Genomic DNA, 26,827 nt, shown 5'->3' with positions numbered 1-26,827 from the left:
CCGGACAAGCTCATTTATGGCCATTTTTGACCTTTGAACTCAAAGTGTGACCTTGGAGATATCGACGTAATTCTTTCGCACGACACACCATCCAATGATGGTGAACATATGTGCCAAATGATTTTCAAATCTCACAATGAACAACATAAATTTTAAAACCATTTGGCATATTTGTTCATCATCACTGGACAGTGTGTTGCACGAAAGAATTACATCGATATCTCCAAGGTCACACTTTGAGTTCAAAGGTCAAATATGGCCATATATGAGCTTGTCGGGGCCATAACTGTGTCGTTCATTGTGAGATTTTAAAATCATTTGGCACATTTGTTCACCATCATTGGACGGTGTGTTGCACCAAAGAATTACGTCGATATCTCCAAGGTCAAGGTCACACTGAGTTCAAAGGTCAAACACGGCCATAAATGAGCTCGTCCGGGCCATAACTATGTTGTTCATTGTGAGATTTTAAAATCATTTGTTCACCATCACTGGACGGTGTCGCACAAATGAATTATGTCGATATCTCCAATGTCAAGGTCACTTTTAGTTCAAAGGTCAAAAATGACCATAAATGATAATAGCATAATAATTCTTAAAAATCGCCATAAATTAGATTCTCTTGTTTTGTGAAGACAGCATGCTGTGTCAATGCGGCACGTGGGGGTATATGTCACGTCTGTGACAAAGCTCTAGTTTAAGCATAGGTGGACTCGAGCCACTCCAAATACTGACCCAAATGGCATGTAGCCAATTCTCACTTAGGTTTTCACAGTTACATGTACATAGGTCAAACAATTAATTATGCTATTTACTAGCTAACAAAGATTCAATGACTAATTTTTTTAAATGTAAAGGCATTCATGGTGACAGTCATTTTGAGTAAATTTTAACATATTAAAGGAATGACAGACTATTAACCTTGCCTAAATTATATGGCTATTAGCTATGCCAATTTGATAGGATCTGTTTTGGGTGTGGCAAATTAACAGGAGAGCACATGTCTGGGTGTGCATACCTTAAATGGAAGGCATTTGCACTATATGATCAATAGCTACATTGTCAACTAGTGAGACCACAAAATCGTGTGATTAATAGTTGACAGTGTAGATCCTGACCAAAATGTGTGAACTGGCAGGCTGGTCTGAAGCTCCTTTGGCTGCATAAGGCATGTAGACCTTTATTAAACAGTTTATATGTACATTCCAAGAATTTATTTCACATACCGGGACAGTTTTGATCCACCATTGGTGAATCTTCATCAGACTGTGACTTTGCGGGAAGTGAACGTCACAGTCCTGGCTTACTGCCGAACTTCTTTTGAGGCATATAGACCCTATTTCACATAACGAGGCTTACGTGGAACGTCATAATTGTATAGAACAATGAACACAACATGATCATTGTGCTGTACTACAGGACGTTGAGTATTTACAAGCATGAACATTCTACATGTATCAGCATGACATGAATTACTTGAATACAAAAACAACAATATATTGTAAACACATTACATAAAGATATGTAAGATATATGACAGTTGAAACTGTAATTTACTATTAATACACTGTAAGAATAATGCTGTTGTGTCACATTTCCTTCAAATATGTGGTTATTATTATAATATGGTACATCTAATAAATTTAGTTGTGAAAGGTTCTCTGATGCTAACTGGCTAGTATGGGTATATGAAATTCAGTCAGAAATTCACTTTAAGCAACAAACTGTAAATATTTGTGAAATGCAGGGTCAAAAATAACACACTTAGTAACTCATGTTTGGACGAGCAGTTTATGTCTAAATCTAGACAGTACTTTGTCCATGCGTCCATCAGCACTGGGAGGTGCCAGTCGGTCCATCTTCACTCCATTTTGACGCAGTTTTGTCAGAACAGTCTCTGTGACATGGGTGCAATCACGAATGTGTAATGTTTTCAGGTTCTTTCCATATTCTGCCAGAAACCTACAAAGAATAATATTGTCTGTACAGTTAACGATATACATGTATGTACTTAATGCTGTAATTTGTACAGTAAACAATCAATGTTCAAGACCTTTTTTACAAATAACTTAAACATTTTACAGCTTTGTATTGTCATTTTTAGAGAAACATGAATGAATTACCATGATTTTTGCTAAAATAAATTGTGAAACTATAAAAATATATTGATTAATTATAAAATATTTCCTTAATTTTAAAACATGGCCTCACTAAAAGAAACTTCAGATCTGTTCAACGTTACACGGATGTTTAAGACCCCAAGCTCTTGTTTATGAAACTTTTTGATCTGGTCATCACTTATTTACCATATCATCTTTAAAAGTTATCAATTAATGCAACTAATTCATCATCTCGTACATTACACAATTAATGCAACTTATATTATCATCGTGTGCATTGAACAGTTAATGTCCCTTGTGCTATCCTCATGTAAATTAACAAGTAATGTACCTTATCACCTCGTGCTATCCTTATGTAAATTAAAAAGTTATGTACCTTATCACCTTGTGCTATCCTTATGTAAATTAACAAGTTATGTACCTTATCACCTCGTGCTATCTGCATGTAAATTAACAAGATATGTACCTTATCACAGCATGCTATCCTCGTGTAGATTAACAAGTTATGTACCTTTCCACCTCATGCTATCCTCATGTAAATTAACAAGTTATGTACCTTATCATCGTCGGACACCACCGATTATTTACCTTATCACCTAATACATTGTTTTCAATCATCTTTCATACCTAATAGTCTAATACTATCATCTTAAATACCTTATGCTATCATCTGTAATGCGCCAACATCCTTGAACATTGAGGTGAACTAATTTTGGGCATGATTGGCAAAGAATGGACATTGATGTATCTGTTAATCCGTATATCTTCATCAATTCAATTGACAGTAATCTGAAAAATAAATATGAATTTTGTTTTTCAACAAAATATTAGGTATTTAAATAAACCTAGTAAAGATGTATACAAAATATGACACAGGAACTTGTGAAAATGTTTAACTCGTAGCTATAGATCTTTATGACAGACCGCACAAACAATTATTGTCCGTTGTATGCCAGATCAGAATTATTGGCTTTGCTGATGGTAATTCATTTAAGCAGTCACCAAGTCAGAGTCATTAAATGGTAAAATGTTTTTTGTTTTTTTTTAATATAAAGAATAATCTTAAACCTGCCTGTTTACAAAAAAGCTACCAAGTTAGAAGATTATCATGGATGTTCAACTGATCAGTGATAAAATCCTATTATGCATGTTCTATATTACTAGTTAAATCTACTTTATAATACCAGTACATTCTCTATTTTTTCAAGTTGCAAAGATGGGACGTTCTTTGAAACTAAATTAAACACAAATTAAACAAGAGGGCCATGGTGGCCCTGGGGTCGCTCACCTGAGTAGAAGTAACGTTAAGCAACGGTTGTTAACATTGTTTTGTGAAAAGAAAGGGTTTGTTGTTTTGGCAAATATATAAATAATGAGTTATAACAAGTTTTTTGTGTTTATGTTTTTTATAATAAAATTGCAACAAAGGTTTATTTTGGATAAAAGTGATATGAGGACATTAGTTTAATAATGAGCATAATCAGCAAAAGAAAAAGGAAGTACATTTTTTCACAAATTATCGTCCAGCTTTGAAATCATGAGATAAGCATCTCAGCATCTTTGGATGTTATATGGGATGACTAGTTACAACTTGTTTGTGCAAGAACAGCTTAAGATACCAAAACAACTGTATATTTTCAGTTGATTGAGTGTTCATGAAATAGTTTTTGTATCATTAAATACAATATGTTAAATTGTTATCATATATCAAAGTCCGTTATAAGAAAGTAAATGAGTATGAGAATAGAAATTCAACATTGATCTACTTTTAACGTACCAAACATCTGACACTTGATCTTTCTCATACATGTAGTTACAAATGTGTACACATGTGTGCAAATATAGAAGTAAACACACACAAGAAATTTGAAAAATTATCCTTTCAAAACAACTGTCAAACTATTTGTAACTAAAATGCACAAAAATCTGTAACATAAATACATTTTTTTTAAACTGCCAAAACAACATAGCTTTTCAACCAAACAGTTTTTTGTGTTTCTTAAAAAATGTGAATAATTATAGTTTTTTATAACACATTTTGGAGAAAGTTTTTTTTAAACTAACAGAACAATTTTCAGACTCACCTTGCAATGATATTTCCAATTGAATCAACAATAAAACCTGTTTTAATCACAAATCTTTGATAATCACATATAAACTACTGACCCACTGCAAACTGTATAAGCAGTCTATCTTATCAATCATGGTGTCCATCTGGCTTCAAGACTAAGGTTTTGATGTGAGAGCCCAATTAATTGGGGCAAATATCCAGGGAGCTGTAAGCCCATTACACAGTCATCGTTACACAATCATCACCTGGCTATTTAAGACCCCATCAATCAACACTATTGAACTGCAACAATGCAAGTACAGGTATAAATTAGTTTTATAGAGAGTAGGCTAATTAATGAAAGGTCAAATAAGATTCTTGTTGTTTTACTGATTTCACCACTATGTTAAATTTCTGTTAAGATAGCAATCTGAAGTTATGGCACTAGTAAATTTGAGTAATGCAATAAATATTATAAGATATTTGGGTTGTTAATGTTTCTGAATCCACTACCAGTATCATCATTACCATCATCATCATTATTGAGCACCAACATCCTCATTACAACTAGAGTGTTAACATTGTTTTAATATAGCCATATAAAGAAAATTGCCCAGCACCCTGTCTGCCATATTTTTCAACAAACCGTAACCATTTTAGAACTCCGCTGAGATATCATTAGAACAAATATTCTGACCAAGTTTCATGAAGATTGGACTATAAACCTGACTCCTAAAGTGTTAACAAGATTTTACTATAGCCATATAATGAAAATTGCCCTGCCCACTGGCAGTCATGTTTTTCAACAAACCAGAACCATTAATGTGACTTGTAGATTGTGAACAAGGTTTTGCTATAGCCAATTAAGGAAAACTGCCCTGCCCCCTGGCGGCCATGATTTTCAACAAACCGGAACCATTTTAAAACTCCGCTTAGCATACATGCCATACGTCCCGATCTCGGCGGGACAGTCCCGCTTTTGGACCCTTTGTCCCGCCGTCCCGCCGTGAGACGATTTGTCCCGACATTCGTAAAAAACGATGTAAGGTCTATAGGTTCCCAATAAAATTCGCTATTCAAGCTCTGTTTCGCTAACACTTACCACCGCTAATCCCTTTATTGCCCCCAATTAACAATCCGATTCTACTTATCGTGTGTACCAGTGTTGTTTATGACACCTTATCAGCGATTTATCGGCTAATTATTGATTTCATCAGGCATTCACACCATGGTGGTCTTTAAAATAGTGGTCGCTTATTGCTATCGATTATAATGAAATAAATGTTGAAAATGTGTTTATTTTTGTATTTGTTTGAAACGGTTTACAAAACAATTGTTTCGTAAAATTAACTCTACGTCATTAATGAGTCTTTTACATTCAATGTTTAGTTCCAATATAGCGGGATAATCCGAATGTGCAATATACCAAAATCGCAACAAACAGTCCAATAAGTGATACCCATCCTGTCTAGTGTAATTGGGTGTAATTGTAATAAAAACAACGAGGTGCTATGCATGACAGTTTGACCCTACTTCAATTAAGCTAAAATCAACGAGATGCTATGCATGACAGTTTGACCCTACTCCAATTAAGCCGCGACAATTGACAAGTAACAAACTGCGCATGGATACATGCTTAAAAAAACATCGCAACAAACAGTAAAAGTGGTTCGGTAGATAGTGTACTGTAACCCGTACTTTCAGTCAACTGGATAACCTCCCCTGCGTTAATGTTTGCCATTGAAATTAATATAATGAGTATTGTTGTCGTAATGTTCTAGATTTTATACTCTTATAAAAATGAATATTATTTCGTTGTTTGCTATTGTCTTATTTAATAAAACTGTTATTGTTATGTTTTAGATTTCATGCTTCATATCAGATGTTTTATGTCTTGAATAAAAGTATCACGAGTTTTTGTTAGTACTATTTACTGACAATAGTAAAGGTGGAATGATAGTCTGATAGATCGTTTTAGGTGTCCTGCTTTTTGGTCAAATGTCCCGACAATTTTTTATGGAATGTCCCGCTTTGGACCTCAAAAATTATGGCATGTATGCCGCTTAGACATCATAAAGACAAATGTTATGACCAAGTTTCATTAAGAATGGACAATAAATTTTACTTCTAGAGTGTTAAAAAGCTATTTACCTTGTTTTTGACCTCACATGACCCAGTTTTAAACTCTACCAAGGTATCATTCGGACAAATCTTTGGACCAAGTTTCATGAAGATCGGATAAAAAAAATGTGGCCTCTAGAGTGTCATTAACAAAATGTTGACGACGGATAACGCACAACAGACAAAAGGTGATCACAAAAGCTCACCATGAGCACATTGTGTTGTGTTCAGGTGAGCTAAAAACTGATACCATGGGTGTGATTTTTCAAACATCTTAAGTGAAGAAAAATATCATAAATCTTGCAAGGCTTGTCTAAAATCTTCAGGTTTATATAGATAGTGTGAATTTAAAATGGGGGATTTACTGAAGTGTAACATTGTTTTATTTCCAAAATATAAAGGTTCGAAAACATTTTTGGGTTTACAAGCTTTTTCGTAAATTTGACCTAATGATCTAGTCACCCCCACATACATTTGCAACCCAGTTTCATGCTCAGTCAATGGATTGGGATACATGTTCTGACCAAATTTCATTTAGACACGGCAATAAATGTGGCCTCTAGAATGTTCAAAACCTTTTTCTTAGATTTGACGTAGTGACCTAGTTTTTACCCCACACGACCCATTTAGGATATATGCAGATATATCATTGTGAAAGCTATTCATAGAAAGTTTCATTAAGATAAGACAATTAATATGGCCTCTAGCGTGTTTACAACTTTTTTCTTTTATTTGACCTAGTGATCTAGTTTTTGAGCACATGTCATGCATTCCTAAATTAATGAAGATAGGGCAATAAATTCAGGCTCCACAGTATTCACAAGCTTTTTCTTGAATTTGACGTAATAAGTCTTGCTTTTTAGCCAACACGACCCAGTTTTCACCTTGGTTCAGATATTATTGAGATGAACATTCTGACCAAGTTTCACGAAGATTAGGTAATATTTGTGGACTCTGTCTAAAGATTGTTTAAAAGCTTTTTCTTTAATGCGTCCTAGACGGTCTTTATTTAATTAACAATGTTTAATGTGTTGTTATTATTAATACTACTGTTATTAATCAATTCCTTTAACATACTGTAAATGCTCAGTTTTTGTTTGTATTATAATAACATGATCTTCATTGCCCAAATGTAGCCCCAGTGTGGCGACAACTTTTTAAATTTGGCGAAAGTAAGTGGCGACAACTTTTGAAAGCCCAGAGGGAACCCTGCTAGACCCCACATTATCCAGTTTCGAACTTGGCCAATATATCATCGAGATGAATGTTCTGACCAAGTTTCATGAAGGGCAATAAATGGTGGAAATGTTGACAATGCATGACAGACCATGGGCTATGAACAAAAGACTAAGAGGATCACAAATGTTCACCTTAAGCATGTTTTGCTCAGGTGACCTATGAAACTATTTGTTGAGCAACTTTGGAACATAAACGGAGGAAATTAGATGAAAGGATGAAAAAATTATCCTGTAACAGAATAAACATAGAATTCCTTCAACCATACCTTGGGCACCCTTTGACAAGAACTACCAGAGCCTCATCATTGACATTCCAACATCCACTCATGTCAATTTTCTCCAGCTGATTTGAGTACAAACCGATTACAGTCACACCATCAGGATCCAACCATACGCAGTCTCGCAGCACTAATGACTTTAACCCAACACAATGTGTAACTAAAACTTGCAAACTTGTATTTGACAAGCTAGTACAGTTTGTTAAATCTAGAGACTCTATTCTTTGATTGTTTTTCAGAACTGGCATAAGTAATGAATCCTGAAGCCAATCCTTTGCATTCCTTAAGTTAACATTCACAAGGTTTGAACTTTCATCAGTAAGTATGTGAAATGCTCTTTCTGTGACTTTGCCCCCAATCCTAGCAATATTCAATGTGCGTGCCACAGTAAAGAAGTATTGTACAATCTGTTGGAATTGCCTGCATACACAGCGGGCGTGGAATAGAGTCTGAATTGGCAGCAGAGGAAAGATATGCTGGAAAATAACATCCTCCACGGGCAAGTCAAATAAGGTCACAGCAGAAACATGCGTGTCCCCACTGTAATGAAAATAACATATATTTTCAGAAAATTCATACATTTCAAATACTCAAATACTGACTGAGTCAGTTTACATGTAAATAGTTAAAATTACGTAAATTTGCTATAATCATAAAAACAGACAGCTATATCCCAGCCGATATTTTTTTGTAACCTTGAAGTGGCAGGGCTTTTTTTTTGGTTTTGGGAAAAGGCCTGGCCTTCCATTTTGGGGGGAAAAAACATCGCCAATTTGAAAGAGAAAGAAATTTCCCAAAGTAGGCTTGAAAGTTGGAGAAAAAAAGCATCCTTTCAAAGAAATTATCTTATGGGAAGGGGCATTTTTCTTGGGGGAAGGAGCATATATAAGACCCTTGCTCAAGATGGAAAATAGCCCTGAGCACTGAGTGGTGACACCTTGACACAAAAATAGAGGCTTAAACTTTTTACCTTGAAAGATAACCTTGACTTTGAGCAGTTATTACTGACTCATGCCTTCTGCATAAGGTCTGAATGACATTCAAATTTCATGAAAATCCTTGAGAGGGTATACCGATAGCAGATATGGCGCGGGAACAAAAATGGAGGCTCAAACCTGTGACCTTGAGTCAAAATAATTTGCCAATTGTCTTCATGTAAACGCCCTTAACATTTGGGGCAATGTTCATGAAAATCATTTAAAAGGTATAGGATATATACAGCTGGCGTTTCCGTAGAGTCATTGAATGACTTGCACCAGCCCTTCTTCAATGTTGAATCCTCTCATAACATGCCATAGGCCATAATGCCACACGCGGTCGAAAGCTTTCTTTAATTCAATCAAGTAATGGAAGAGCTCACGTTGGTGTTGCATGTGTTTCTCAATGATGATTCTGCAGTTGAAGATCTGTTCCACTGTGCTCTGCCCAGCTCTGAATCCAGCCTACTCTTCGGCCAGCAGTTCCTCTGCCTTACTGTTCAATTGATTAAGGATGATGCGTATCACGACTTTGTTGGGATGACTGATTAGACTGATGGTGCGGTAATTCTCGCACAATTTGAGGTTGCCCTTTTTCAGCAAGTGTATGACTAGTGTCTGGGTCCACTCGTTGGGCCATTTCTTCTCCTCCCAGATCTTTTGCTGTCATTGCTGCAGTCCTTGACTCTTCTCTGTGCTTAATCGCTAAGGAGGGACATTGTCCACTCCCGGAGATTTTCCTGCTATAAGACTAAGTACTGCCTCAGTCACCTCTGGCTTAAATATGGGCGGACTTTCTTTGTCCGCTTCTGGTCTGGGATCGTTCTGAAAAAGACTGGAGTCTGGTTTAAGCGGATAGTTGTAGAGGTCACTGCAGTATTCACTCCATCTGTATAGGACTGCGGCACTCTTGGAAAGGAGATTCTCGTCTGCTTCTGATATGACACTTGTACTTGATATAGCACTGCAATACTTCTCAACGTATAGCACGGTGACCTCTTCAGGACATCAGTGGGCGTCTGTAAGGGATGTCTGCTCTCTCCTGTCCTGTTTAACCTTTTCCTTGAGAAAATAATGCAGGAGAATCTCCATGACCACCACACCTCTATCTGATAATCTCCATCAGTGGAAGACCCATCTCCAACTTGAGTTTTGCTGATGACATTGACTTCATGGGTAGCACCAGCAGTGAACTTCAAGATCCCACCAACAGACTCTATGAACGAGCAAGAGCATACACTACAAGATGGAGGTTAGCACGAAGAAGTCCAAGATCATGGTTAACAGCACAACCATTACCATTGCAGACATCACCATGAATTGCAAGAAGCTAGAAGAAGTGATCAGCAGGGCTCCCGCTGCCGTTCGCCAGATTCGCCAATGGTGAAAATTTAGCAAATTCAGCGAATACAATAATCGTTTGGCGAAAACGTTCAGCTTCAAGCACTTGGGCGCAATCCTGTCCAAGGATGGTATCAGTATTGCTGAGGTCCAAATAAGATTTGCCATGGCGACCGCAGCGATGGCCAGACTGAGCAGGTTGTGGATAGGCAGTTCCATCCCCTAATCTACCAAGTACAGGCTCTACAAGTCCCTTGTAGTCTCCATCCTTCTCTACAGCTGTGAGACCTGGACGCTTCATGCGGACACAGAACGCAGGATACAGGCATCTAAACATAATAATCTGCGGAGAATGCTCCGCATCTCCTATAGGAAGCACAAGACCAACAAGTACACATCCACAACATTACTGCAACACTTGGTCCACAAGAGCCCCTACTAGCAACAATCAAACGACGAAAGCTGGCTTGGTTTGGATATGTTGCTAGGCACCACTCTCTATGCAAAACTATTCTCCAGGGCATGCCTAGATAGAAAATGTAAAAGAGTGGACATCCCTTTCCATGGACTCTCAGCAACACACAACATACCTGACTGGAGGCTTTCTGTATCGTCATCCCTTATTTCCCCTGACCCAACTGTCAACCCGGTCAAGGGATTGATGTTGATGATGATGATTGACAGTGGACATGGTAAAAATGGCTCAAACCATTGACTTTGATGAGTGTTCTTTGCTTGGCTTGACTAGCTCATGCTCATACATTTAAGTACAAATTTTTATGAAAATCATTCAATCCTGAACATTGTGTTGATGACCTTATATTTAAGCCAAGTTATATGAAAACCGTTCAATTTCAAAGAGTTCTGTCTGCTTAATAAATAAATATGTTTAGAGTGTAAACCATTTTGGTTAACAGCGCTAACAATGTCATAGACCCGAACAGGTTCTATATGCACACATTTATTGTGCAAAATAAAGGAAACTGTTTGCTTTTAATTTTAATCTCAATTCACCAGAACCTTAAATTAAACTTGAAGGAAAAATAATTTTACTGGCTTGTTACTTTTTTCAGGGGTTTTGTTGCCGATCGCTATAGTCGCAAATTGTGACAAATTTCTTAAGTGGTGAATTTAATTAATGACACCTTATTTGTAGACTGTGCTAATCTGTATTACAATAAATCTTGTCTGGTACATAACTGGAGCATATTTATTCACCACATTTCATGCTTACAAGCCCTAAGGGTTTGTTATCAGATTAGATTGATATGGTGAGAAAGATTATAGATCTCGGACATCACACTGACAGCATATGTTTCACGCTTGCTTAATAAGACACTCCATTGATTTACAAATTAGCCCTATTTATTTCTTAATCTTCTGAATTTGTTAATGATTTTGTTTTCAATAAAGTGACTGTTCAATCAAAATATAAATGCAAAATAGTTAGTTAAGCATATTATTTATTTGGTCATACAGTTTTCTTTTTTCCAAAACAAGGGTAAATTACAGCATTGAAAAGCGTATTTGTTTTGGATTTGATTTCTGATTGTAAAAACTAAACAAGCAATACATAGAATTGATATCCCCCGCCAATATATTCTGGACAAAAAAGTGTTATATTTGACACTCAAAAAAGCATTTTTTCAAGATACAAAGGGCCATAACTCCGTTATTTACAGCAGGTGTACAATGCCATTTGGCATGCATCATCCTCTTATAAATATATATACTCATACCAATTTTCAATGAAATCCGCCATAGCACTTCCAAGATATGGCTCCGGACACAAAAGTGCCGGACGGACGAAAAGACGGATGGACAGACAAACGGAAGGACGGACAACGCCAAAACAATATCCCTCCGCCTATGGCAGGGGATAAAAACACTGTCTGCCCTTATCATGATTTATTTTAACATAAAAATGGGACAGACAGTTGTTATTTCAACAAAAAAGATTTTGTTTGGAAGAAGGATTTAGCACTCTGCAATTAAAGTGTTATTATGATATGGTCGTATATTTACCCGGATGAAACTGTCAAGTATGTTGACATTATTTAATGAGTTGAAATAAAGTGTTAAATATTTTCTGTTATTAACAATTATAAAGTTGAATTTCAATCAAAAGATTGGGTTTATGCTACTTCATGTTGACAATGACATTTATTGACTCTTTAAATGTGTCAACATAAATTGTTATTATTATAAAATGTATTACTTTTGACAAAAATTGGCAAAAAAAACAAAAAAAAAAATTAAATGACAGCTGGAAGTATGATTATTCTCATGCAAAAATGTTATTATTTATATAAAATTAATGCTTGTTAAGGCTTGATTGGTCATTGTCGGATTGGGTACTACTTTAATCTACCCCGGGTACTCTAATATATACTTATTAAATGTACCCCAGGTACGGAAGACCGAACATATACTAACATGTAACCAGCCAAGTTAGACTGTACCAGAGTTTTGTTCCTGTCTAAAATCCGATGTCGTAAAACGCGCTACGGAATACAAAACAAAATTCTCTTTGAACAAAACCTGCATAAACATGCTTTTTTAAGGAGTTTCAATAATGTAGAAAATTTATAGAATATATTATCATGATTAATTTGAAAAAAATTAGCAAACAAAGACCAATTTAGCATAAAAATGCCCATGTATGCTTCAGTACATTTTTTGTACCTGGGGTACATTTAAGTATACTTATGATTACCCGGAGTAGCCTCTAAACCTATAAGTTTGTGCGCCTTAAACTTCAATGGCATGTCTTTCATGAAAAATCATAAGACAATAACTAAACTTGATATATACTTTATGATTTATCTTTTGTTTAACAAATAACGAGTGAAACATGTTGGTTGACAGGTAATAATAATGGAGTTACGTACCTTTAAACATTCATGTATATCGTAGTCTGCGTCACACAGAATTACCCTATAAGATCGTGAACCGATTTTGATGACGTCACAGCGAGGCGCTGGGATGTGTTTATAATAACCGATATATGTTTTTGTAAATATGTGTTTTTTTGTATTAAATACGTGTTGTTTTAGATGAATTTCGTGACTAAACTGTATTGAAAATAATGGTTTAAACAAAACTGGTCTTCATAAAAACGAAATATGAACTGTGATAACTGTATTCAGAGGTCTAGATAAAGTGTATTTACTAATGGAAAATAGCTAAATAAAATTCTATTCACAATGGGGGCATAAAAGGCTGTCACCCCTTCTATTGACAGTTGATTTGTGACAAAATCCCAAATTGACGCAGTGAGAACCTTTATTGCAATAGGCCGGACACGATCTTAACGTATGGTCTCGTGTCATCATTTGCGGATAAATCTTAATTGTAATGCAAAGTACAGAGAGCACAATACAAATTCGAGACGGGTATCCAAGGGAAACTACTCTTACAACATTTTAAGATCAAAACATTGACAAACATAGCTGTCTGGTGAAGGAAATGTGCAGATTTTAAACATTTTTTAGGCTATTTCTTTGGAACGAGGTCAGAAAAACGGACAATTTATATCATATTTATTGCTTTTTCCTTATGATTGTTGTCTTATCGGCAGTGGAAATTCTCGCGTGACAAAAGTGAACCGTTTTTGGGCACGTGCGTTCAAATGTTGCTTAGAAGTTTACGTCATAAAAAAGTATACGATCTTATAGGGCTGCACGAAGTTATATGAATAGAGGATATATTTAAGTACAATCTAGTACCCGAGCCACCCATAGGGACCCGGCCCCAAAAAAATCATATATGATATATAATATATAGACAAGGGGTTGAACATGCCGAATAGACAGAATGTCAGAAATTCAACAAAAGTAGCTAAATATCATCTGCAAACGGTCATACTCAAAGTGGCCCTATTTCAACCGTTTAAGAATAACAAACTGAAAAATTGGACGAAATCCACAGTTTTCGCTAGGTAAGACAAAAACCCGCACTCCGATCTAACCATAGCCATTCGTGTAAATGCGTGCTTACAAACAATACTATCACAATTTATCTGTATTAAATTGATAAAAAAGTTAAATAAACAACTTCCCCCTTAAAACTAATTCCAATAAAATCATAATGAGTAAATAGTTTTCATTTAGTTTCATCCATTCCATTAAAGTAATCAGCTGTCGCCATTTGTCAAAGCGTCGTTGTTGTTGTTTATTGTGCCTGGCTCTGCTTGTGTAATTCACTGCTAAGCCGGGTTCAAGAGCATGATGGGGACTTTTGTTTTCAAGTAAATAAAATAGGGTTAAAACAGTTGTTGCAAAGAATATATAAACTTTTGGAATTAGTTTTTAGGGGTAAGTTGTTTATTTTATTCTATTTCATCAATGTTACGCCATAAAATGTGATAGTATTGTTTGTAAGCAAGCATTTACACGGATGGTTATGGTTAGATTGGTGTGCGCGTTTTTGTCGATTTCGTCCGATTTGTCTGTTTGTTATTCTTAAACGGTTGAAATGATGCCAATTTTTGTATGGCCAATGTTTTCAGGTGATATTTAGCTACAATTTCATATATAGGTTGATAAATTTTAAACGATATATGACTTTGTAATTTGCACTTTTGTTGAATTTGTGACATTCTGCCTATTTGGCTAGTCCAAATTTTTGACGCTCTTAAATATTAAGCTACTTTTTATATGGGTAATATTTGGAGCGTACAAAGGGTGAAAGACCAATTATGTGGTGGGAATTTTTTGTTCTTTGTCTATATTGTTGCGCAAGGATTTTGTGCGCAACATTCAAGCCCCGATATAAGACACTTAATAACAACGGATTGCAATAATATTTACATACCTGTGTAGATAATTCATTTCTCGATAATGTTCCGTAAAAATTATGCAATGACACTTTGAATTTTGCACGCCTGAGCAATTTAAATCCAACCACTATTCAATTTTTCAATATCTCTCGATTCGCTCGCTGTGTAGATATTAATCGATAACACGACCTCGATGTAAAGCTTCTGGTTTAAAGTGGAAGAATAAACAGCGTAAAATACAGTTTGCGTTCGTCTGTTGTGGTGCAGCGCGTTACATAGTAAACCGATGTTATACTTTTCTGGATTAATTTAGCATTGTTTTTTTTTCTAAATTGACAATTAAAAAGTTCTGAAATAAAGTACATCTTTTATTTTTATACTGTACATAAATAATATTGATACAGATCGTACAGTATACCGTCCTTTGTAACGTAGAATGTAAGTACATAAAACAACACAGACAGAGGTGCGAAAAAGACATGCATAAACACTTCCTGAAACTTAGAACAGTGAATAGAAACTGCACCATATCTGTTTTGAACATATGCTTATTAAATCGACAAAGATTAGCATACTAGATCTAGTTAGGTAAAAGTCGGTGTTAAAAGCTCATGTTAAATAAAATTACGCGTACACGTTACACCGTAATGCCTTCTTCTGATTGGTTCATATTTAAATCAGTTTCATGACATTGCTACAGGTCAGTGATTGATTTGCGATTTAAGCAGAAGTTTAACTGAAGAATTTATGCCTTTCTAACTTCGAATCGACGATATTTGATGTAAAAATGAACTTCTGAATTAAAACTGAATGAGTTGGTAATGTTATTTTGCAATTTTACGCAAATTGATGAAAATTTAAACTTTCTGGTTTCCACCACTAAAAAGGTCCTTCAACGATGAGACGTTCCAAAGAATTTAGCCCATATAAAAAGTATCTCTAAATTCTTTGCGCGTCTTATTAATGAGACTACCTATTTGGCATGTTCAACGCCTTGCCTATGGAGCCACCCTGACCAGTCGAGCCTTATTAAGTCTTATATTTAATCTTGACATTTATGTGTTTCTGTACCTGTTAAAGCTTGTAAAAGCTTTTAATAGAGTCAATGACATTAATGGAATACAGGATAATAAAAAAACTGGTTTATATTTATGTCATTGACTATATTAAAAGGGTCTGTAAAGATTTTTTTGAAGAGAATAACTTAATAAGTTGCGACAAGAATAATATTTTAATAATTAACCGATGCATGATACAAACCACTTATTCATGACTTGTTTGTGACTTCGTTCTGGTTAAAAAAAGATATTTTCTAATTTGTTTACAAAATCATATAGAGTTATCTTTCCTGTATAAGCTAGACATTCAATAATATTCGTATTTTATTGTATATTATATTGAAATAAATTGTTTTATTGGTACTATTATAAAGTAAATATATACCATTATACGTCTGCTTCACTAATGAATATAGTTTTTACACACAAAAACGGTCAAAGGGAAAATTCGAATAGGAGTACGCACGCTACATCAAAAAACGCCATTTTGTTTCCGAAAAAAGAAGAGAAAACACTGTTAAAATGTCTGAATTTGAAGAATTTGAACGACAAATGGCAGATATTAAAGGTTCATACATGTGTCATTGTTTATTTGAGTACTAAAATGATTTCATGCATGATCACGCTGTTGTACTCAATGCTATTTTTGAACAAGCAATACACACAGATTTTGGCTTTGGCAGTTAGGGGCGACGCGAATGAATCCTAGATCTATATACCAAAATCAATAATAATATAAATAAGTTCGGGTAGAAAACATAATTACTGTTTTTATATTGCATATGTGCTTTTAAGGATATATTATTTCACATAAGATCAGGGTCTTCCACAGGCCATTTAAGCGCCCCTTGCCGGGGCGCTTGAATTTCGAAATCAGAGTCCCCGGGGCACTTGAAATTTTCCGATCAGTGTATTCTTCAGTAAAATAAAGTGGAGATTGTCCAAAAAAATCAAGGTTTCCCTATCAGTGAATCAATATTCCCTGTTTTAAAAGAGCACTTGGTACCTACTTTCACAAGTAATCGCCATAAACACCACATGGGGTAATGGATAATCCACTGACAAGAGAACAGCATGACGCGCGTATCGATTATTCTAGCCACATTACACGGTCATTTAAATGCTGACAAGGATGTATCTGGTAACTTTCCAGTCGTCAAACTGTGAAGTTCATCGTCCAATCGGTTACGCGAATGCTTATGAGGGCGGGGTTAACTATGGACCATTATTTTTGATTGACGTCGGGCATGAAGTGAGAGTTTATCGCAGCTTGATTAGTAAGAAGTTGTATCATTTGAGTAATATAAACCGGTAATTAGTACAGTACAGAACATTAAAGACGGTTTCGGGCATCATCATCACACCTTTTTACTGTAAACAAGTGTTACCTATGACTCATAATTAATACGAGAAATTAATTGCAAGTGGTAAACAATTAATTATTATAGCGAGTAAGTTGTGCAAATGACTCTCAGTTACAATTATGTGATAACAATTTATTTAATTCCAGGACATGTATATTTCAACATGTCCATTTATAGAACTGATTAACCTCGTTTTTCTGACATTTATTCGACACGTAATGCGCTTTAACAAATTTTCGTTGAATAAATTACGCACACTTGTAAATGTTTCGTCCGATAATCGATAGTTAGAAGACTGATGATGGCAACCGGCCGTGATCCTCGTGGACAACGTGAATTTCATGCATAATTCGGTCAAAACATTTATTCGACTCGTAAAGTGTTTAAACAAATTATCGTTGAATTTATAACGCAACGGTTAATATTTGTTGAAATCTCAAATGGGAATAATTAAATTTGTAATCCGAAACCCATTCCCGTAAGTCGATGTTAACGCGTTTTTAATCCGAAACACACTTCCGAATGTAAATGTTACCGCAACATTAAATATTTTTGCTTCAAATTAGCAGTGCAAATTTTATTTCGTGATCTATAAATAGTCACTTAAAAAATGGCAAGGTTTGTGTTAAAGAAATAACTGAAAGCTTTTATCGTAAATATTTACCAGAAAGAGATTGATAAAAACGGAATAAACGGGATTATCGGATAATAAATAGAAACTTGAAAAATAGTAAGTATACAGTAATAGAGTCGGGTTGAAAGGGATGTATTGGCGAATCGTTCGAGTCGGGATTTTACTATCTGTGCGGAAGTTTTAAAACAATTAAACAATATAAAAAAAATATATTTTTAAATGACTGGGGGAATTTTTTGAAGAGTCATAGCGCACCAAATGACGTCTTTTGACGCTGTTTTTCTTTGAGTTATAATGCACCACAGAACGTGAATTGACATGTAAAATTTAAAAAAAAATCAACGTATGGAGGGGACACCCCTCCGGAACCCATCCCCGATCGGCCCCGGGGTGCCTGAAAAAAATCCTGGGGAAGGCACTGAAGATAACTTTGGAATCAAATCACAGGTTACACATAACACAGATATTTTGTTTGAGCTAATCTGGGGTATACGGACCATACGGCCCAGTTTAGCAGACCATACGGCTCAAATTAGCGGACCATACGGCCCAGATTAGCGGACTATACGGCCCAAATTTGCGGACTATATGGCCCAGATTTGCGAACCATACGAACCATATGTCTATACACCATGTATTTTATTTTAATACACGAAATACTACACAGCTTAGAGTGTGCTGTGATACTATACATGTGTTAAAACTAAAAAAAAGGGAAATGAAACGTTTGTGTTCATGATTATTTCTATCAAGTTATTCATATTCTCAGATGTGTTACTCATTTTAATTGTGTCATCAATTCTTCATTTAAACAGTATGCATTCCAGTGTTGTTTTTTAGCTCACCTGAGCGATAGCTCGGGGTGAGCTATTGTGATCACTCAGCGTCCGGCGTCCGTCCGTCCATCTGTCTGTCTGTAAACAATTTGTAAACATCTTCTACTAAACCATTGAGCCAATTTCAACTAAATTTCATGTGGAGCATCCCTAGGTCATGGGACAAAAGAATTGTTAAAAAAAATTTGATCACATAACCAAGATGGCCGCCATGACCATATATGGTAAAAACCTTAAAAAATCTTCTTGTCAGAAACCGCTCATCAGATTTTCAAAATATTTCACAGGGATGACCTTTGAAGGCTCCCCTGAAAAAGTTGTTCAAAGAAATTTGATTCGTCAAAAAACATGGCCGCAGGAGCTCGTTGAACTTTGCATGTTTATTCGTTTTTGCCTATTTTGTGAAAACTTTCATTTGAATGATAATTTAAGAATGCATACGCGGCCAACAGGGCACACTCTGAACAATATTACTGAAGCAACTGGTCTGTAATTCTAAATCTATAATTATCAGTCCAATGAAACATCATCCTTTTAGTAAAATACAGTGAATCAGTAAAAATATTATCAGAATATGAGAATTTTTGTATATTTTGTATGTTAAATATTGTGTTAATGTTTAGTTTTGTTATATTTATATATAAATATAAGCAGGACAGGGGAGGTAATACACTACAGGGGAAACAAATGTAATAAGTTTAAATTTATTGTTACAGATTTGCCTCCCTTGTAATATATTTAAATTTTACCAAATTTAAGGCTAACTGAATTTTTGGAATGCATACTACTACTACTACTACTACTACTACTACTACTACTACTACTACTACTACTGCTACTACTGCTGCTGCTGCTGCAGCTGCTGCTACTACTACTACTACTACTACTACTACTATTATTTCTTCTGCCACCACCACCACCACCACCACTACTACCACCACCACCACCACCACCACCACCACCATTCACAGTGACAAAAAACGTATTCACACAATGGCTGCTACTACAACTTATAGCCCATATAGGGGGGCATGCATGTTTTACAAACAGCCCTTGTTATTTTGAACTCCACCTTCCCAGAATAGTTTAGTTCCTTTGGGTCTCAGGTGAGCGCCTTAGGGCCCATGGCCCTCTTGTTTATATTAAATATTCGGCCCCATTCCCTCATCTCTAGAGTATATATTTTTTCCCCAAATATTTTTTAAATTCCCTTCTCGGAAGTGTAATTCATTGAAATACGTCTTTTGTGACGAATTTAGTTACTATAATTTTCCTGAACTGCCGCATCCGCGTGTTTACTTTCTTTTAGCCTTTACTCCTTTACCGTAAACTGTACGTAGTTCACTATCACGACTTTCGCTTTATGACATCTATCGCAAACCGTACGTATTCCACCATGTAGCACAACAGCAAAAGCTTTCGCAAAAAAATTGACAAAAAATATGTTGAAACTTGAAAAAAATATGATATTTTGTTTCAACAAGCACAACCTAGTCAGTCTTATTCAAATGCCAGCATTGAAACATAAACATAACATGTTGATGAAAAAAAGAGTTGGAATAATGTTTTTCTCTCTATGTATGGTGACTTATAGTGTTAAAACTTGATTTTGTACTGTTACTTGCTAAGCATTGAAATTTCTCCTTTTTCACCTTTCACGCGCTAATTTTCTCCCCTCGGGATCCGACCCCCTTCCCCAAAACTGAAAAAAAAAACATTGCATTCAATTTCATGGATAAAATCTATTTTTATAAAAATTGACATTAATACTTATTAAATTAATAGATGCAGCTTGGTGACAACGTTAATTAAAATTTCTTACATCACTAAAATATTTTACAAAAAAAACAACATGTGTATCCATCTTAAAAAAATAAATGCAAACAACACATGTTTTAGCAATGTATCTTTATAAAACACGTTTTTATACCAGTAACGTATTTAATACATGTTATATACGTTTAGCAGTCAAACCTATATTTTAAAATGCCAATACGGGTATAACACTCGCATTATTGACTCATATATTTGCATCTCGAATACTCCCTATTTATGACACTTACTGATTGGTGTTATCAATTTTTTTTTAGAATATACCATAATTGATTAACACGTCTGTAATTACCAATTAATGGTAAAGTGCGACAATCGTTATTATTGTAGACAACATCGGCATATGTTTGCATCTGGAGTACGCCCATTAATGACACATATTGTTTGATGTTAATAATTTCACTAATTGATAATTGATGTGTCATTAAAGACTCAGAATTTTTATGTGTGTTAAATTGTAATATATTGATAAAAATATGTTACAATAACACAAAATAGTCAAGAAAAAATATACATTGATGACGAATTTCATAAAATGCAGCAAAGAAAAATAAGCGCCCGAGCCGATTGTGGCGAAGATATTTTAACGTTCAAATTTAAAAAAGTATTTTGTCATCAATGTCATTACAGATACTTTAATATTTTAATTTATTTATTGATAAAATATTGAAAGAAGTAGAACACGAAATGAATATTAATATAATAAAAAAGTATTTTGTCATCAATGTCATTACAGATACTTTAATATTTTAATTTATTTATTATGCCCCCCTTCGAAGAAGAGCTTTGTATATTGCTTTGCTGGTCTGTCGGTCGGTCCACCAGGTCAGGGTTTTTTTTCCACTTTTTGGGAAGATAGCCCATGGCTTTGGAGTTGGGAATTTTATCGGTATTTTCATGAAATTGGGAAAATAAATTCATTAGCCTTTTTTCCACATGAAAAGTCCACTGATTAAGGAAATACTAAATTTGATTTAACTCTTTATAATCATTCAAATTAAAAGAAAAAATCATATAATACTTTGTTAGATGTAATTGAATTAAAATTTAGATAAAATACACATAAGACTACTTTTTAAAAAAAAATAAAAAAAATTATTTTTTTTTTTGTTTTTTTTTTGGAAATTGGGAATTTTTTGCCACATTTTGGGAAAAAAAGTATACTTTTTGGGATTGGGAACATAGCCGAATTTCGGCTCTAAAATCGGGCCAAAAAAAAACCTGCATGTGGTTGTCAGATGATAACTCAAGAACGCTTGGGCCTAGGATCATGAAACTTCATAGGTACATTGATCATGACTCGCAGATGACCTCTATTGATTTTGAGGTCACTAGGTCAAAGGTCAAGGTCACGGTGACCCGAAATAGTAAAATGGTTTCCGGATGATAACTCAAGAGCGCATACGCCTAGGATCATGAAACTTCATGGATAGATTGATCATGACTCGCAGATGACCCCTATTGATTTTGAGGTCACTAGGTCAAAGGTCAAGGTCATGGTGACCCGAAATAGTAAAATGGTTTCCGGATGATAACTCAAGAATGAATACGCCTAGGATCATGAAACTTCATGGGTAGATTGATCATGACTCGCAGATGACCCCTATTGATTTTGAGGTCACTAGGTCAAAGGTCAAGGTCACGGTGACCCAAAATAGTAAAATGGTTTTCGGATGATAACTCAAGAACGCATATGCCTAGGATCATGAAACTTCATAGGTAGATTGATCATGACTCGCAGATGACCCCTATTGATTTTGAGGTCACAAGGTCAAAGGTCAAGGTCACGGTGACCCGAAATAGTAAAATGATTTTCGGATGATAACTCAAGAACGCTTTTGCCTAGGATCATGACACTTCATAGGTACATTGATTGTGACTCGCAGATGACCCCTATTGATTTTCAGGTCACTAGGTCAAAGGTCAAGGTCACAGTGACAAAAAACGTATTCACACAATGGCTGCCACTACAATGGACAGCCCATATGGGGGGCATGCATGTTTTACAAACAGCCCTTGTTGATAAAATATTGAAAGAAATGGAACACGAAATGAATATTAATATAATAAAAAAGTATTTTGTCATCAATGTCATTACAGATACTTTAATATTAAAATTTATTTATTGATAAAATATTGAAAGAAGTGGAACACGAAATGAATATTAATTCAGGCATGTTCTGTATGGTCCGCTAATCTGGGCCGTATAGACTGCTAATTTTGGGCGTATAGTCTGGTCCATATAGACCGCAAATGTTCAAATTAAAACAATTATATTATCATTAGTGTTGCTACAGTAACTTTTAATATTTATTTAATTTATTGATACAAAATTGAAGGAAGTGGAACACGAAATAAATATTAATATAGACCTGGTCCGTACGGTCCACAACTCGGAGCTGTATGGTCCGCAAATGTTCAAATTTAAACAACAATGTTGTCATTAATATAATTTCAGCAACTTTTAATATTTTATTATGGGACACGAAATGAATATTAATTCTGACATGTTATGTAGGGTCCAAAACTCTGAGCCGTATGGTTCGCAAATGTTCAAAATTAAAACAAGTCATTAATGTCATTACATCAACTTTTATATTTTATTAAATGTATTAATACATTATAAGGAAGTGGAACACTTAATGAATATTCATTCACACATGTTTTGTATGGTCCGCAAATCAGGGCCGTATATTCCGCAAATATGGTCCGCAAATCTGGGCTATATGTTCCGGTAATCTGGTTCATATGGTCCGCTAATCTGGGCCGTATGGTCCATGGTCCGTATGGTTCCTAATCTGGTATCCAATCTATAATTACTTCTTAATTTAGTATATGTTATCATCATATTATGAGTAAACCAACTTTAGATCAAATTTGTTTGAGAGTTATTTGTTTACACATTACTAAATAACATTCTTTGTGTTTAGGTAATTTGACATCCGATCTTAAATAACTTATTATATTAGTATGGTTTGTATTGTTTTTATTTTTATTTTAGACATAATTTAGCTGTCAGTGAATCTACCTGCACTGCTGGATTACTAGTTCTTACAGTGCAAGTAACTGACACGTGCTTTACCCTTTACTCCTACATTCTTTTGGGAAATTGTTATTAAATATATGTACATGTATGCTATAGTGCTTTCCACAGGATTTTTTCAGGCGCCCCGGGGCTTATAGGGGTTGCTTCAGGTGGGGTGTCCCCTCCAGACGTTGATTTTTACATGTCCACCAACGTTTTGTGGTGCGTTATAACTCTTAAGAAAAACAGCGTCAAAAGACGTCATTTGGTGTGCTATGACTCTTCAAGAAAATCCCCCAGCTATAAAGTCATTAATAAAGACATTTTTTAATAATTATTAATAAAACTTTCCCGCAAAGATAGTAAAATCCCGACTCGAACAATTCCCCAATACATCCGTATAAACCCGACTATTACTGCATACTTACAAGTTTCTATTAATTACCCGATAATCCCATTTTTAAAAGCACTTTCTGGTAAATATTGAAGATAAAAGTGCTCAATAATTTATTTTACAACAAACGTTGCCATTTTTCTAAAGTATCAAATAAATTTTGGCATAAGTGACTATTTACAGATTTGATGAAATATTGCCACTGAACATGCCTAAATCGCTTGACGTGGTGTGTGCTTGTTTATACAACGCTCAATACACCCACGCTTTCTATGCGCATTACGCGACGTTGTACATGCTGCATAATTTTCGTGCCCTTTTTATTGAGACAAAGGGTCAACACGAAATAAATTATTAGTTTATTTGAAGCAAGAATCTGTTAACGTAGAGTTAACATTTGCATTCGGAAGTTAGTGTTTTTCCAAGGAGGGAAAAGGGGCATGGCGCATCACTTTGAAAAAGGGCATTCAGGGGTTTTTTTTGCCTGATTTTATAGCCGAAATTCGGCTATGTTCCCAATCCCAAAAAGAATACTTTTTTCCCAAAATGTGGCAAAAAATTCCCAATTGCAAAAAAAAAAAAAAAAAAAAAATTATTTTTTTTTTTGAAAGAAGTCTTATGTGTATTTTATCTCAATTTAATTCAATTACATCTAACAAAGTATTATATGATTTTTAACCAGGTTTTTGGAAGGAAAAAACTGGTTATTAGATTGGCGAATGCGGGCGGGCTGGCGGGCGGGCGGAACAAGCTTGTCCGGGCCATAACTTTGTCGTTCATTGTAAGATTTTAAAATCATTTGGCACATTTGTTAACCATCATTAGACGGTGTGTTGCGCGAAAAAATTACGTCAATATCTCCAAGGTCAAGGTCACACTTTTAGTTCAAAGGTAAAAAATAGCCATAAATGAGCTTGTCTGGGCTATAACTATGTCATTCATTATGAGATTTTAAAATCATTTGGCACATTTGTTCACCATCATGGGACGGTGTGTCGCACGAAAGAATCACGTCAATATCTCCAATGTCAAGGTCGCCACGACTAAAAATAGATTTATTTTAAAACAAACTTACAAAGGGGGTTAATTTTGTTTGTTCATTTCAAAAGTTCAGTTTGAGTTGTCTCCCTTTATCAGATTTTTTTTCACAATGAAAACCTGGTTTTGTGACAATTTTGTCCCTTGTTTTTCTTTTAATTTGAATGAATTTATTTTCCCAATTTCATGAAAATGCCGATAAAATTCCCAATTCCAAAGCTATCTTCCCAAAAAGTGGAGAGAAAAAAACCTGGCATTTTAACGCGCAGTTTAGGTAAAAAAAGGCAAAAACGTTCCGTGAATAAGTGGTTTTGAGAGAAACATATACACATAAAATTATAAACAAGCACATGTAATGGTAATTGGTGTATTTAACTTACATTAATGAATATTAATACATTTACCTTGCTATGTCTTCCATTTAAGTTGCATGCTGTTGCAGTAAATTGTACAGAATGACAAACATAATAAAGCAATATATGCATATGAATCTGATTATACACAGATCCACTAACATATAAATGAAACCATGTTTGTCTTATCCCATTTTCTAACGATAATCTTGTCAGAAGTTTTGCCAGTAAAATGAGTAAACTGAACGCTAACAATTTGCAAACACTTATTTCCGTTGTATACATCAACTGAACAGATTACTAATAAATATGTTAATGTTATGTTAATAATGCATCGTTTGTTATCACATGCATTTCATTTATCCCTTCTAAATGTGTCATCTCCATCGTTAATTCGCTCGTTATTTGCCATTTTTTCCGAGTCACAATTGATTTGCTGTATTGTCCGCCAGCTTGTTAAAATGATAAGCGACAGGTGAGCATAGCAACGTAAACTCGTATAATATGTCCGCCTAATAGGCGATTCGCATTTTGTTTAATTAGAAAACGTTAGAGTAATTCTGTCAATTATTAATTATCTAACTAAAATAAATGTTTTGATATTACTCTATTATGCATGAAATGCACATTTTCCACGAGGAAAATCTAGGTTTTCAATAGAAGTCTCCGAAGTAACTGTCCACAATTTTATCGTGGACGAGTACACATTACGGAAGTGTGCTTGGTATAAGCCACTGAAATTATCGATAAATATTGACACTGGGTTATTTACGCATGACTAATTCATAACTGAGCAAATCTTTGCGGCCTTGGGGCCATACTGTGATACTAGTCGGCAAAGTAGTTTGGACAAAGAGCTATTAAGATATTATCAATAAGGGCACGGAAAACAGCAGGTGCTCATGTCATGAAAGGGCAGGGCGGCTGCCTTTGAAAAGGGCAGCGTGGCGCTAAATGACTTTGAAAGGGGCAGCGTAGCGCTACAAAAAAGGGCATGGCGCAGCGCCACGCTAAAACGGCCTGGGAAAAACACTAGAAGTGGGTTTCAGATTATAAATTTAATCATGCTCATTTAAGAATTCAAGAAAACATTAACAATTGCGTAATGAATTCAATGATAATTTGTTAAAACGCTCGAGTAATTGTTTTGACTGTATTATTCATGAAATGCTTATTTTCCACGAGGATTACAGCTGAGCTATCATCAGTCTTCTTAGTAACTGCCTTACTGGCCAAGATTTCTGTGGCAATTACATGTAGGGATGTACGTAACGAGTCGTCTGCATGATTTAACTGCAGGTAGTTCCTGTCTACGAGAGCTGTCGCTTATACATAGCAGGGGACAAAAATTCCACTCGTCCGCTCGTACTGACGAGTGAAATCTTGA

The 26,827-nt window shown here is 35.2% G+C and overlaps 2 protein-coding genes across 3 annotated transcripts in view; one reads left to right on the top strand and one right to left on the bottom strand.

Moving 5' to 3' along the window:
- Window positions 1-1,397: 1,397 nt before the first annotated feature.
- LOC127865938 (F-box/LRR-repeat protein 15-like) lies at window positions 1,398-16,264 on the bottom strand. The gene is made up of 4 exons (XM_052406095.1): window positions 16,166-16,264; window positions 7,796-8,347; window positions 2,778-2,909; window positions 1,398-1,962 (listed from the first exon to the last, which is right to left on the bottom strand). The coding sequence occupies exons 1-4, from the start codon at window positions 16,174-16,176 to the stop codon at window positions 1,773-1,775; spliced, it is 885 nt and encodes a 294-aa protein (XP_052262055.1). The 5' UTR covers window positions 16,177-16,264; the 3' UTR covers window positions 1,398-1,772.
- Window positions 16,265-16,378: 114 nt separating this feature from the next.
- LOC127865929 (splicing factor U2AF 50 kDa subunit-like) overlaps window positions 16,379-26,827 on the top strand; it is a 28,992-nt gene continuing 18,543 nt past the window's right edge. For both annotated transcript variants that reach the window (XM_052406076.1, XM_052406075.1), the window contains exon 1: window positions 16,379-16,531. In XM_052406076.1, coding sequence (XP_052262036.1) covers window positions 16,486-16,531 — 46 coding nt within the window. In that variant the 5' untranslated portion in view covers window positions 16,379-16,485. The remainder of the gene's footprint in view (window positions 16,532-26,827) is intronic.

This window comes from Dreissena polymorpha, chromosome 2 (genome assembly GCF_020536995.1).
Source record: "Dreissena polymorpha isolate Duluth1 chromosome 2, UMN_Dpol_1.0, whole genome shotgun sequence".
In the NCBI taxonomy this organism is placed as follows: Eukaryota; Metazoa; Mollusca; class Bivalvia; order Myida; family Dreissenidae; genus Dreissena; species Dreissena polymorpha.
The sequence above is the reverse complement of the archived record's forward strand: the minus strand, read 5'-3'. Positions and strand labels throughout refer to the sequence as shown.

Excerpts from the sequence above, each read along its gene's own strand:
- LOC127865938 (XM_052406095.1), bottom strand. Across the intron at positions 2,910-7,795 it reads CTTGTCAAAGGGTGCCCAAG|ATTACTGTCAATTGAATTGA; the intron begins GTATGGTTGAAG and ends TTTATTTTTCAG. Across the intron at positions 1,963-2,777 it reads ATTACAGATGATAGCATAAG|GTTTCTGGCAGAATATGGAA; the intron begins GTATTTAAGATG and ends TATTCTTTGTAG.